Source organism: Cyrtonyx montezumae, unplaced genomic scaffold (genome assembly GCF_038088225.1).
Source record: "Cyrtonyx montezumae isolate F1298 unplaced genomic scaffold, pur_monq_1.0 scaffold_7, whole genome shotgun sequence".
Taxonomy (NCBI): Eukaryota; Metazoa; Chordata; class Aves; order Galliformes; family Odontophoridae; genus Cyrtonyx; species Cyrtonyx montezumae.
Genome location: NW_027072078.1, coordinates 6,578,487 through 6,592,493, shown reverse-complemented (window position 1 = coordinate 6,592,493; position 14,007 = coordinate 6,578,487). Strand labels below are relative to the sequence as shown.

Below are 14,007 nucleotides of genomic sequence, written 5' to 3'. Positions count from 1 at the left end.
TTTAATGCTCTAAGGAAGTTTGCTGCTTCTGCTTCTCAACATCAATATTCCCTGCACCCTATTATTTTAAGCACTAAACACATCTTGTACTTCTAATGATGTTTGAGTCTTGTTCAGTTGGGTTTTCTTTTGACAGATTACCAACACATTAAAGAGACTAAGGAAATAATTACTTTTGAAAAATGTATCACAGTGTAAATTAATAGAAATGAAGACTTAATTTTCCTATAGGAAAACAGAAGCAGACAGCTTATAGTAACTGAATCAGAAATTTAGAGCTTATTCCATCTACCACTACATACCATAAAAAAATGGTTTATTGTTCCTTCAATGATTTTTGCATCACAGAACTCTGCTGTTGCCTTACTTTTCCACACTGCACATATAATAATGTGACATAATGGCAATTTGTGAAATACAATTCCCTCCCTTCTAATTTAGAATAGTCTACTTAATTTAAGATGGATGTATTAACATTGGAAAAAAATGTTTTCATCAGAAATCTAGTAACATTTTTTCCCAATTTGAAATAAATTAAGGAAAAATGTGTAAATTACAAAGTAATAAACTGTATTACCAGCTACAAGAGAGAATCTATGACATTAAGTAGTATTTCACATGCCACACATTTGATATTGAGTAGTATTTCTATAATGATACAACTCTTGTTTTAATTAGCATGAATTCAAGTCACAGATCGGGAACTTCATTAAGTAATACGATAGCAGCTTAAAGCAAGTTTCCCCTTAAACATTCACAAACAATTCCCTTTGCCTTAACAGGAGCTGGAGTTACAGCAACTACTTCTTTATTAGGTATGCATAGGAACAGTAAAATCCAGTCCTTCACTTCAAACTGATTAGGAGCAAAAGTTGTGACATTTATTGACACTAAAATAACTGAATTACTTATGGTATAGGGAAGCAAAAAGACTGTTAAAGAAGATTCACCACAGTCACAGGAACAAAAAAAAAATGCAAAACTGAAGGAAATCTTTATCTTTAAACCTATTTCCTTGTAGATGAAGGTGGGTTAAGATGTGTTACTGAAGAGCGATATCATCACTTCTTAGTTAAGGAAAAAGGACTGCCTGCTCAGAGGCATGCAGAAGCATGGTGATGCACTGCAATGACTGCAATTCCTTTCAAGCATGCCTTGTGACTGCAGTGCTGGAACCAAGTACCTGCTGATTTCCAGAATATTTTAAGAACTGAGGCCTGATCTCCATTTTGAGTACAGCACCAAAAAGTTGACATCCACAAGTGAAAAAGGAACAAAGTTGCTGTGAAATAGGAACACGAGAATATAGCCTAACAGCAAAAGGCTAACCAGGAGCACCACAAGCCAGGTCTGTATGCTGCTGAAAGCCAGTAAGCAGGCTGCTGACAGGCCTCTGCCAGAAGCCCCAAGGCAAGAAAAAGCTGCCACCTATGACAGACCCACTCTCTGCACCATACTGCTGAGCACAGCAGAGTGGAGATCTGCCCAGTGCAAAGTTAAGCTCTCTAATATGCATTCACACTGCTAACGTCGATGTTTTATTTAACCATTCCTTCCACATCAGCTATTCACTAGCTTCATCAGCATATTGGCATACTTATGAATTTGTAAAGAAAAATCTAGTAAAATGTGCTCCAAAATAAAATATTGAATCTCTTAAAAACCAACCCTTGAGTCATTCATCTACTATAAGCGCAAAGCAAGAGCACTGTGGCTTCAAAAGGCTAAATTGACTTGAGTGTGTACCAGGAAAACTAACTGCTCTTTGAAGAAGTCCCTTCTTCCCATCCAATGGGAGACAAATTCAAATCCAAAAAAAGACATTATTTAGTTCAGGAGCCAATACTAGTCTCAATTAAGTTGCTAGTAATCTTTCCAAACTTTCCATTATTATCACTAGGCACAAAACCCTTCCTGAAGTGATTCTGTCAAGTCATCCACCTGTGTACTACAGAGTTTGGAGCAAGGGACAATGCTGCTAGGAAATTTTCCAGGACTGTGATCACATTTATTTTAGAGACGAAATACAGACAATTTCTCTCAGCTCAAAAGGAAATCAGTTAACATTGCTGGGTACCAAAAAGCTACCTAGATTTTATGAGGTTAGTGGCATTAAGTAAAACAAGCCAACAAGTGGCAATTCTTACAGCCACACGTGGATCTGCAGACAGTGTGACACAGGCACAAAGTATTCTATGGATGCTGGAAGCCTGCTTCCTAGGGGCAGGCAACAGTTATGGGCTAGAGACATTTTTGAAATAAGTTGACATCGAACAGAATCAATGTGAAGCAAAATTCACAGTGAAATAAACGACATATGTACATATAAAGCAGATGTTACAGAAGTTTGTTAGCAGCATTTCCATCTGAGTTGTAAGCTCCAGTTTTGGACTCATGCCTCCATCTTGAAATACTACTAAGTTTGATTTCTCATAGCCATTGCAAAATACAAAACTTTAGGCACCTAGCAACCAATTGGCCAGAAAACTACAAAGGAAGAAAACCTATAAAACTAGTATTCTTTTAAAGAGCTGATTTAAGTGTGGTTGCTGTTTGCAAGATCCTGCACTATTAAAATTAATTTTAAAAGGGTTACCATAGTTTAGTAGTTATTTATTTTGAATCAGTAAGCTAAATAGGAAACCTTAGAATGAAATGCAATGAAAATTACTACTCATATTATGATCATCACTTACACAGAAGCAAGATTTCTAGATACTTAACAGATAAATAAATCATCAAATACTAAAGAAAGGACCAAAACCTAGACAAAGCAAAAACTGGCACAGGCATGCATTGTACTTAACAGAAGTAAAACTGAAAACTACAGTTATTTCACCTGGTGAAAATCACAGCTATTCCAGGCTTTGTCTGAAGCTATTAACTTAGGTTGCCTTAACATTTACATTAAAGTTGACATAAGTGCACAATTTGTGTTTTCTTTTGAGAATTATGACTTAGGGCCATCCAAAACCCATTAAAGCATGAACAGAATTTAACTAGGATGAAGCATGAGAGATGCTAGGAGGCAAAATGCTGAGTACATGATGGTTTTGACTAAGATGGGAAGAATGTTTGCTGTCCACAATGCAATTGCACAGAGTAAGCTACTGCACCGCTTTAAGAGAGCCAGTAATCCTGTAAACCCATATGTGAGTCCCCATCAATCATGTTACACGCTTGCTGTACAGCACAGACTTGTAGAGATGGATGTCCTGCAGCAGCAGGACAGTACCCAATCTAGATTTTAAGAGGATTTAATTGCTGTGAGTTTCAGAGGTTTTGCCCTCGTCCAGTGGGAAACCTGCCTAAAACTAAAATTTGGAAGATGAATCATTTGACAGATGTAATTGCATAGGCAATTCACTCCTTTCTAGTCCTGCTGAATCACACCAGTCCCTTACTACCAATAAAGGGGAGAAGCCTTCACAATCTGTGTCCCATGCAGATACTAGCTTGTCACATTGTCTAGAAGGAAGCACTTTATGGCCTTGGTAGCATTAAGAGAGCAGAAGGGGAACATGCAGACAAATTCCACACAGAAGTCAATAGACCCAGAGACTTCATAAAGTATCCAGATCAACTGCACTGCACTTATTAGAGGATGACACTGGGTTAGATAACAGCACAACTCACCATTTATCTAGCAAAAAGGAAAGCAGTAACAGTGCCAAGAAACTGCTCTTTCTTTGAGATAGATTCCTTCACGCATTACTTCATGCCTAAATATTACAGAACGGATTTTGTAGGGAGACATAGGTAACTCTCCTTCTAAATTGGAAAACAATGCTTAGCAGTGCAAATCAAGTTAAACTTCCCTAAATCCCAGACTCATTGTGGATTCTATATATGGCTCTGCTTAACTCAGCTTCCAAAGTATTTATCAAAGCACGAGCACATGTGGCCATTCAAGTTAATACAGAAACAGAGGAAGACTCTGGTTTGGACATATTTTTAGTACCCCACTGAAAATACAATCCCTTTTAGAAGGTAGAAACTAAAGCCTTGATTCTTTACTGAATCAAAATCTGTTTGACATCAGTGGATATTTTCTTCAGTAACAGAAGAGCAGAAGTATTGGAACTGTTTTTTTCTGCTCTAAAAAAACTTGCTATGAAGAGAAAGATCTTACAGGAGATTCAACCTGCAGCCTCCTGAAGAAAATCCCACAAGATCATTGCTACATCTGTGCGGCACTGATTCGAGGAGCAAGTAGCTTACTTGTGCATGTGTACACATATCTGTGTTTTTCGTATTACCTAGGGGATCAATCAGTAAGGAGAATCTTAATCACAATAGAATATACAATAATACGAACAGCGATATACAGTTGTCAGCTTGCCGAGCCACTTCCTTTATCCCACACTCCAACAGAATTCTAGTTTTCCCAAACTGAACCTTTGCTAGTCACTCAACACGTAAGTTTTAGTGTCCTCGACTGCCACAGACAGCAAATAAACAACGAACCATAAGATTTGATGTCTGTGATCAGAGTTTTGATATGAATGCAATATTAATGTTGCAAACAAATCTACCTGCAACCAGTAATTTAGCCTAGAGTATTCACCTCAACATCTCGAATACAAATGACTGGGTGTAACCTAAATATTCAAGTAGCAGTTATTTAATAAAATAAGATAAACAAGATTAAGCAACAGAAGTAAGTCAAATTCTGTCCCAAATACATACAGGCAAATGGCACTCAATATGCATAATTCCAAAATAAATAGCTGGTTCTTTTTGTTTTTTTTGGTAAAGCAAACAAACATCCTCTGCAGACATATCTATTCTTTGCCAAGACACTGAAGCGGTATCTTCCCAAAACAGATATGTTTTGCTGAATGTTGAGCCTTTCTCTGCCCTGTTGTAATATTCATAACTTTATGAATAACTTTAAATAGCCAATTACTAAAATAGTGAAATGACATCATAGCAATGCTGGATTGGCATAGTTACAAGCTAAAAAATAGTCTAGTATTTGCACTTCCTCAAACAGTAGCACTCACTGCATGACCTACTCATTATACACTACGTATTTTAATGTATAGATAGCATCCAGGGCTGCCCTGACGAGAGAAGAAAGATCAAACTAAGATATAGGTGCAACTAATCAGTGATGAGCAAAGCATTGTTTTTGTGCTCCTTACTTATTGATGTTAAGGACTCTTGACAACTTCCTAAATCACAGCAGCAAGCTAAACAAAACTTTAGCCTATACCTTCTCGTTGTCAGTGAAAGACTTGTACTATGACACTTTTTGCTGAAAGATTTGAGTTGAAGTTAAAAGAGACTGGCATATTATAATCTATTCTAAGTGATAACATTTTTCAAAAGCTTTCACTATGGAGTGCATACAAATCAAGCCTCCAGCTTTTGCTTTTGAAGTCAGAGTTCAGTAAAATTTTCCAGTATGACTATAGATAAAAACAGGAAAGTATCAATCTTGATGTTTGAAAAATTGCTGAAAGGAAACAATGCAGAACACACTATAAGTTGGGAAGTTTTAGTTATAAAATGTGTTGGTCTCTGGAAAATAAGAAAAGAAGTGTTGGCTGACCTTTCATTGACACATTTTCAAAAGCTGACACACTGAAGCTGTAAAATCACATCTTGAGCTTTACATGCTAACACAAAATAATGCATCTTAGACATTCATCCTGCTAAATAACAGGGTACATGTGCAACTCATAAAGTATATTTAACTTCCACAACAACCTAGACAGTACACTTCAGCAACAAGTCCACATGATGTGCTAAAAACAATTCTGCATCAAGAATTTATTAGCTCGTAGATCTCAAAACGTACCCTTGCCCAACTGCTGTAGGAACCATTGAACACTGCTAAATGAGGCTGCATAAATTTTAGTAGGGTGAAAACCAGAAGGTTTAAGTCTCCTCCAATGCTCTTCTCGTTTCAGAGACGGAATTTGTGCTCTATAGTTAAGGAACGTGTACATGTACTGAAAGGAGCTCCTTAGGCTTTGCAAGAGAAAAAAGTATGAGTTTAATGGTAAGCACCATTGTAAACATTCATAGACCTGTTCTTCGAGATGCCTAGAATACTCTTCAAGCATGCAATAGGTTATTTCTGCAACGGTCTCCTGAAGATATTGCAGGTAAAAGATGCACTGGGAAATTACAATCCTGTCCTCCTCATGTTCACAGCTTAGGAAAATAAATTCACTCACAGCTAACAAAATTATATCATTTAGATATTGCAGAGGAGCTTCCAAACTGTTTTCATAAAAAAAAGAAAATTCTATAAAAAGCCAAAGAGATACAGAATAGATCCATGAAGATTCAAATGAAAAAAATATAGGCTTATCTGTGCAGACTCAACATGAACCCCAAAGAGAGTTCCCAATACGTACCTATCATCTGTAGCTGTATATCCTCTAAAAGCACACTACAACCAGCTCTCCAGAAAAATTCAGGTCAGCTAGATCCATTCCCACTGCTTTCAAAATGCAGAGGTGATAACATTTGTTTTCTTTTTTTCTGATGAGGAACATTTTTCTTTTTTTAAATTTTATTTTTAAGATCTACAAGGAAAATGAATAAATATATCCTTGCATACAAATGTGTGCATGCACACATGCTGCAGAAAAACACACTTCCTTGTCCCGTCAATGAAAGATTTGGTCCTTGCCAAATTAACGTAGTAAAAACCTGCAACTTTCACTATTAGCCTAATTGAAAAAGAACCTCAATATCTTAATAAAAACAGAATCATACAACAAAACTACTTAAAAATAAACAAAACTATACATAGTTAATGAGCTAAAAAAAAGTTACTGAATGTTTTTGTACAATGCCATATTCCAAAACCCACAAAGCATTATCTAGAAAGCACAGAAAATATTTGTGTAGGTATTTCAAAACTATTAAGACGAATGATTTTTGTGTTAAGAAGATAAATGAGACTGAAACAACACGAATATTTGATAAGCAAGAATGCACATTTTAATTATAAGCTTTGCTCTAGTAGAAATTCTTATTAAAAAATTCTTATCAAGCAGCAGCTGTTCTGGGCTGGAGGAGGAGGAGTGTTGTTTTTTGGTGGCAGCGGTTTCTTTTTGCTTGTTTGTTTTGTAATCACAAGAATGTCTGTAGACCACAGTGAGGAAGACAGCAACTACATACATATCTTGGAAGTACAGAAATATTTACTATGTTTCTGTTTTCCTAATCTTTATTTTTTAATGTTGAAAATCAGTATGCAATAGATAACTTATTTAAACCACTGAGATGAAATATATTCTTTGAAAGACAGCATTTGCTTTAAACAATACTTCAGTCTCTATTTAGGGCTTCACCTGTTGTCTACTCAATCAACAAAGAAAGACAAACCGAAACACTTGTCGCTCTGGAATGTAATATATGTCTGCAGTACAAATCAGGGTCACAGGGACAGTCTACTCCTGTAGAAGAGCATCCTATAACATTCGTTTGGATTTTTTCCATATAACAAACCTTGATGATTAAATGCTACTGTCTTCATCTTCATGGACTAGACTCATAAAAGACACTTCATTGAAAGGATATTGCTGAAGCTTACTATTTATGATATGTTATTGCTCCAGTATATTCCATTTAATATTCTGAATGCCAGCTACACTTTCAAGAGTTGATAATCTGGCAGCAATCACCAACCATCACTGGCCAAAGAAACTCAGCATTAGTGAGTGCAGATTCCTGCACCCAACAGCAGCTTTGGCACTGAACTTTGTGCCATATGAAACTAAGGCTGACATTCACTCTAGGATGAAACAGGATCATTGGGGTATAGGACTGAATGAACTAAATTCAGCTGTGATTTGCTGCCCTCCACAAACTTGGTTGGATTTCACACACTATAATTCAAGGCTAAATTTAGCCAGAAGTGGATACACGTAGCTACATATTTAGCAATATTTTGAGTTACTCTGAGTTTCACTCCTTTTAGCCCAGGAAGTCTGAATCCCAGCTATTTTGTGCTCGAGTATGCCTCTCTTATCCAATGGGACAAATTCTTATACTAGTGACTGAACAAAAAAACACAGAATCAGTAAAATGCTCTGGACCCATTTGGGAGATGTACCCTCCACTCACCAGAAAGACAAGAAGACGAGTGTAAAGAACAAAACACACACAGCCCCGAACAGCAAAAACAAAACCCACACCACAGCATGCGCTTTCTGGTAGCGTATACAGGTTATACCTACACACGACCACATAAATTAAGAGCAAAAGGATAATTCAGTTTTCATTAATAATTCAGTAGTCATTGGAAATGGCCTTCAAAGATAAACTTGCAACAAGTAATTGCTACAGAGATCCTACATACTGCAAAGTTCCACTGTACAAGTGAAAGTACTGAAGATGAGGGTCCAGTCTCTCAAATGCACTACCATGTGTTTGAGGACAAATCCATCATTCTGTAAAACTCAGTACACAAACACTCACATCACAGTCTGTGTCTGTGGGAAGCTATTTTTCCCTTTGAATATTAAGAGTTAATTAACCAAAAGTCCATATCCTTTTCTTACTAGTAACTAGCACCTTGCAGTTCTTTTGTGAATGCAGTCTTCTAGCCAGCCTTCAATAAGGTTGTTTTTCAGTGCTTGTCTTCTTGCTTTATCTATTGATATCTGCTATTAATGATGAAAGCACTCCTTGATTATTTAAAAAGAAACTTCTGCAATTTCAGTGGTGGTAGAGCAAGAACAAAGCTTTTTAACAAATGCAGCGAGGTCCTAGCCACCCAGTCATATGCCACGATGATGATTTAGGGACAGTACCAACTTGACACAGTTTGGATAATCTTTAGCTACTGTGAACATATCACAACTACTTAAAATCTTATATGTTTTAACTACTTAGGAATCCTACATGTTTGAAACAGCTGGTTCAAAGCGCTCCACAGTAATAAATTGGTGCAAACTTACAATTAGCACAAAGCCTTCTAGCACAGCCACCCAGAGGCCAATTTAGATTTATAGAGAACTACCAGGGAAAGTCACTGCACTCATATCTAGCTCCTCAAAATATCCATGGTTTTGCAAACAAAAGAAACCCTTACCAACCTCACCAAACGCAGGTGTGGAAATCATTTTAATGCTGAGATCTGGGAGTGACATCAGGCAATATGTTATACGAGCTCAACAGCTGTACCTCTTTGAGCCTGCTCTTGAACAGATTTGATGTTTAGATTAAATCTTACTGAAAAATGATATAGCCAAGCTTTTCTGAACATCAAATGGCAACATATATATACACATACGTTTTATTTATTCTTGACAATTCTTCAACTGGAATTTGTCTTTTTCATAGTATATGAGAATGTAAATGAATTTTCCTACCAAGAGCAGGTGAAAACAGAAAGGAATGAATCCAGTCCCAACAAATGATCTCAGATACCAGAGTGTACAACCTCACAATTGCTTAAACGTGCCCTTGCCAAAAAGAGCAAGTTGAATAAGTGAAAGAATATTTCAGAGCTTTGCATGCAAGTCAGATAGTCCATAAATAGCCCAATAAAACAAAAGTGGTCTGTTCCTAAAACATGGCATGCTAAGTTTCAATTACCAGAAATCATCAGAAAAAAAGAAAATAGGATCTGCAACAACAACAAAAACTCTTACAATCCTAAGCTTCTTTCCCACCTGTGGGACAGATCCACAGTTAGCTGATAGTAGAACAGTCTCCAAACTCTTTGGAATAAGCTAGGCAGCATTATCAAGCAGCTGTAACAAAAACACACCAGTTCTTAAAAGCATGGGTTATGGATTTCAGTTTATTTCCTCAGTGTGTCTTGCTTCTGAGGTATCAAATGATCTATTATTGTTTTTCACAGCCTCTGTGGATGTGTCTATCTTCTCTGTGAAGGAACTACGTATTCTGTTATTCTGATTTGCTTATCTCAGTGCATCTCATTATAGCAAATCAATGTACTAGACAGAGAAGGATGTGACGATGTCATTTCCTGCTGCTTTAATGCATGACAGATTTTTTTCTAACTTTGCTACTGACACAAAAGCAGAAATACTTGCTACATAAACAAAATCTTATACACTCAGTTCAGTAGAGTTTACTTGGTTATTGAAACAGAAGCTCAAGCTTAGTGTCACACTTAAGAATCTTTAGAAGAAAACATGAAAACAAAAATAAAGTAGCCTGACATAACCTACGTTTTAGTAAGAAAAAATAGCAAAAAGGATGAAAAAAAAAAACAAGAATAAAAATTGCGCTTTTGCTTCATCTAAAAATTATGCTTAATCCTAAATAGACCATAAAAAGAGAACAAGCAAGCCAGAAGCACAACTCTGAAAACTTAGTGGTTTGATATACTTTTGGAAAGAATGCATTTCAAATTGCTGCAAACTCAGAATAGCTTCTTAAAGCTAAGAGATGTTCTGCAGCATGAGATATTCTGAATATATTAAAGGATGGCTTTTCTAAAATAGCTTCTCCAAGAACCCAGGGAACATATGAATTAAATGCAGAAGTCAGTAACTGTTTAGAAGTTTTAAAATCCTTTAGCACATCCTTTGGTGAGTACAGGAAAAAAAGAGAAACAAATATATGCATAATTGTGTATATAGGCACACACATCTCAGTAAAGAAAATAGTATTACATTCAACATAAGCCTTAAAATTCAAAAGAGTTCTTTATAACTATCAAGAACACTTTACTCTGTACATCACAGAAAGTTGCTTATTTCTAAATTGATTAGATAAAATTATTCTTAAGTACTTTCTTGTATAATTCTTAGTCTAAAGAATTTATACAGGATATTTAAGGCTCCCATGGATCATAAATTAAATGACTTACCTTTCTTCCTGCTAAAAGCCCGGTTCATGTTGAAAGTGTATCTACTCAACTGTGTTTCTAAATTTGGTAGGTTTTCTTCCCCACACGCTTTAACCTGAAGAAAGATATAAACAAGAAAACAGAAAAGTCCATTACTGTTATGATGTTGTGTGCCATCTTCACATGAAATACAATACAAGTGATTTTAATTACTCTGGAAGCATCCAGAAAATAAGAAAGGGAGACATGCTTTGCTGGAGAAAAAAAAAAATCACAGAATTGAGATGATTTATTTTTTGAATGCCCTGTGGCACTCAATACAGAAAGACATTTTAAAGCTCACTGTGAAGTTTGTACTAAAATCTAAATGACAAACACTATACACAGACAGGTTGGAAAGAAAATTTTTAAATGAATATTGAATACAAGACTCCATTAAAGCATTCAGTCCACGTTTGCACTCCCCTGTTTTGTGTCATTTCAGCAAACAGATTATTTACAGCTATGCTTTCATCTTCATGTGGGCTTGACATTGGAAAAAAAAATCAGAATAAAAAAAAAACCTCCTCTTCACCCAGGAATTTGATGCAGAAAAATTTCCCTTCTATCAGTACAACTACCTCTTTGCTCCTGTTACCTCAGATTGCATCCCTACATGGATAACCAACAGAACAAATTTGGTAAAGTGCAAATATCAGCTATACGATTACATGTGTTTATAACTTAACAGAATTTGTAGTAAACTCAGCATTTCCCTCATATAAACCTTGGATTCTTACCCTAATTTTAGATTCACCATCTATTATCAGAATTATATTCTTCAAAAATAGCTTTCGTCCAAAAAGCCTCAAAAGGCATTCTTCAAAACTATCTGATTTTGTAACATTGACTTTGTTTTTCAACTTTGCTTGAAGATGTTCTCAATACTTCTTTTGATTTTGTTCATCCAGTCAAAAGCTACACCTCCGCCTTCCTCTCAGAGCATTCCAGACAAAAGAGAAGAAAAAATGAAGTATTTTGTATCAGATCATCTCTGAAATTAGCTAGAATGCCATTATACCCAAGACCAGAAAAACAATGATGACAAAGATATTTGATGGAGCTCAAAGATTTTGCAGTTCTTGCCCTGTTTAAGAGATGTTACAGGCTCAGGGACAGGAACAGTTTTGAGTTAAAAGCCAGATTTATTGTTTGTCTCATGTAGCTCTGTCAGGTTCCTTGAATGACAACAGAGGAATCACTTGGGTTCTCTTCCAACAGACAACAGGGACAACAGCATCATAGTTTTCTACCAACCATTAATTTTCTTTTTACTCTTTTTTTTTTTCTTTCTAAATGCATGTCTTCTGAGTAGATATCTACATCTGCATGCAGTCAGATGCTGGCTGTGCTTCAAGAGAACGCCATTAAAACTATTTTGTTTAAAACACAGTGTAACTATGAAAACTATCAATTTTTATATCTCATATAAACATCCTTTTAACTACTAAATTCTGCAAGACTATTCCGGTAAGTGTGATAAAATGCAATAAAGTTCTTATTTTCATTAAAAAGCAAGAAATATGTGGAAGATATAATGGATTTGTTTTAAAGAATAAAGATATACATCAGCATTACAATAATCCACATAATAAAAACCATAATGGACAATTTTGTAAAAAAAAAATTCCTAATTTCAACTGCAACACAGCAACAGAACAAGTACACTTCGTCAGTGACTCCTACTCTATTGGGATCTGTTGAATTCTACTGGGAACACTGCTGAACAATGAAGGGAACAATTAGCTACATGTGGCTCTTTTTCAAATTTGCTCCAGTTCTAACTGGAACAACCCCTCCAACCCCTCAGAGTCAGAAGAAACAGATGGTTACGTGCCCCATAAAACTTCGGTATTCCTCCCAGAATAAAAGTCCTCAGTTGGGCACGGGGCAAGAAGGTGTCATTAGATATTAAGGAGTTCTAAGTAATATTGGCAGCTGTTCATTAGGTGACACCAAAAGACAGCATCATTAAGATTAAACAAGCTTTTCTTTGAACACTAAAATTAAAGATTTTCTGATAGAAAAATAATGTCTTTCTCAGAACGCTCAGTGCACAAAGATGCTGGGTAACAGTCACAGAGCACTCTGCTAAAAGCTTATGACATTTTGACTTTTGGGTTCATTATAACAGTGCAGGGGTCCCTCTGCATACAGGGGAGCCCTTCCTGTGAGCTCATTTGTTTAATTCAGGGTAAAGCAGCTGTAGCAATCAGAGACACCAGGGAATAGGCATGTGGACCAAAATATTTAATTACTCATCATGAAGGAAGACACACCTATGTAGAGAATGTTTCACCGCCTTTCTACTAGGAGTTTTCTTCAGATTCAGCCAGAAACCAAACTCCACTTGGAAAAAACAAACTTACATACGATTTCACAAATTGATTAACTGACAAAATACAAGCAGGTATAAACTTGGGATATTTCTGGTTACTTTCAGATGATTTATTTAGGGGCAGAAAGAAACAGAAGGAAGAGAGAGAAAAGGCAGCTTAAAAAATAATTTCATTAAGCTAACAACAATGCAAGTTTAAATGACAGCCGAACTCTGAGTAGTGGTTTTGTCAGTCTGAACAGCTTCATGCAGAATTGGAAGCTGAGAATGTAAGCTACGTTTGCCATAGCAAACTGCAGCAGTAAGAGCAGAAAGCAAGGACCTTCATCTCCTTTTCCCTTCGTCTTCACTGGCATTAAGGCTTACTAGACACCCGTCACAGTGAGGAGCTTCTTAAAGCAAGGAGCAAACTGCAAAATGCCCAGAGGTGTGGGTGACTGAGGCGTTTGCAGGTATTCAGAATAACAGGCACAAGGGAAAAGAGGATTGAAGCTGAAGCTGCCACCTGAGTAATTACTTTTGATCATTAATGCTAATAGTGGTTGCTGTCTGTGCTTATGCACCAAAGGAGGCAGAACAAAGGGAAGGAGTAGCAACCTTCCAGTGCCAGATATAAGCAACTGCAATCTGCTGCTGCAATGGTACGGAAGCTGCCCCAGAGACATCAGCGTGTGCCTGAGGTCTCCTTCCAAAACATTCCATTTTAATCTGTTTTCTAAATTTAGGTCCAACTCAGACAAGCCAAAAGAGAGCACTTAAGAAAGGGATGAAACAAGCCACCAGGGTAACTTGCCTCGTTTTTCTTACTTACAAACTATTGCTGGACTCAGGATTTATT

The 14,007-nt window shown here is 36.5% G+C and overlaps 1 protein-coding gene across 3 annotated transcripts in view; it reads right to left on the bottom strand.

Annotated features, from left to right (window-relative positions):
• Window positions 1–14,007, bottom strand: part of GULP1 (GULP PTB domain containing engulfment adaptor 1) — a 143,914-nt gene that overhangs the window by 61,491 nt on the left and 68,416 nt on the right. For all 3 annotated transcript variants that reach the window (XM_065750690.1, XM_065750689.1, XM_065750691.1), the window contains exon 2: window positions 10,814–10,907. In XM_065750690.1, coding sequence (XP_065606762.1) covers window positions 10,814–10,841 — 28 coding nt within the window. In that variant the 5' untranslated portion in view covers window positions 10,842–10,907. The remainder of the gene's footprint in view (window positions 1–10,813; window positions 10,908–14,007) is intronic.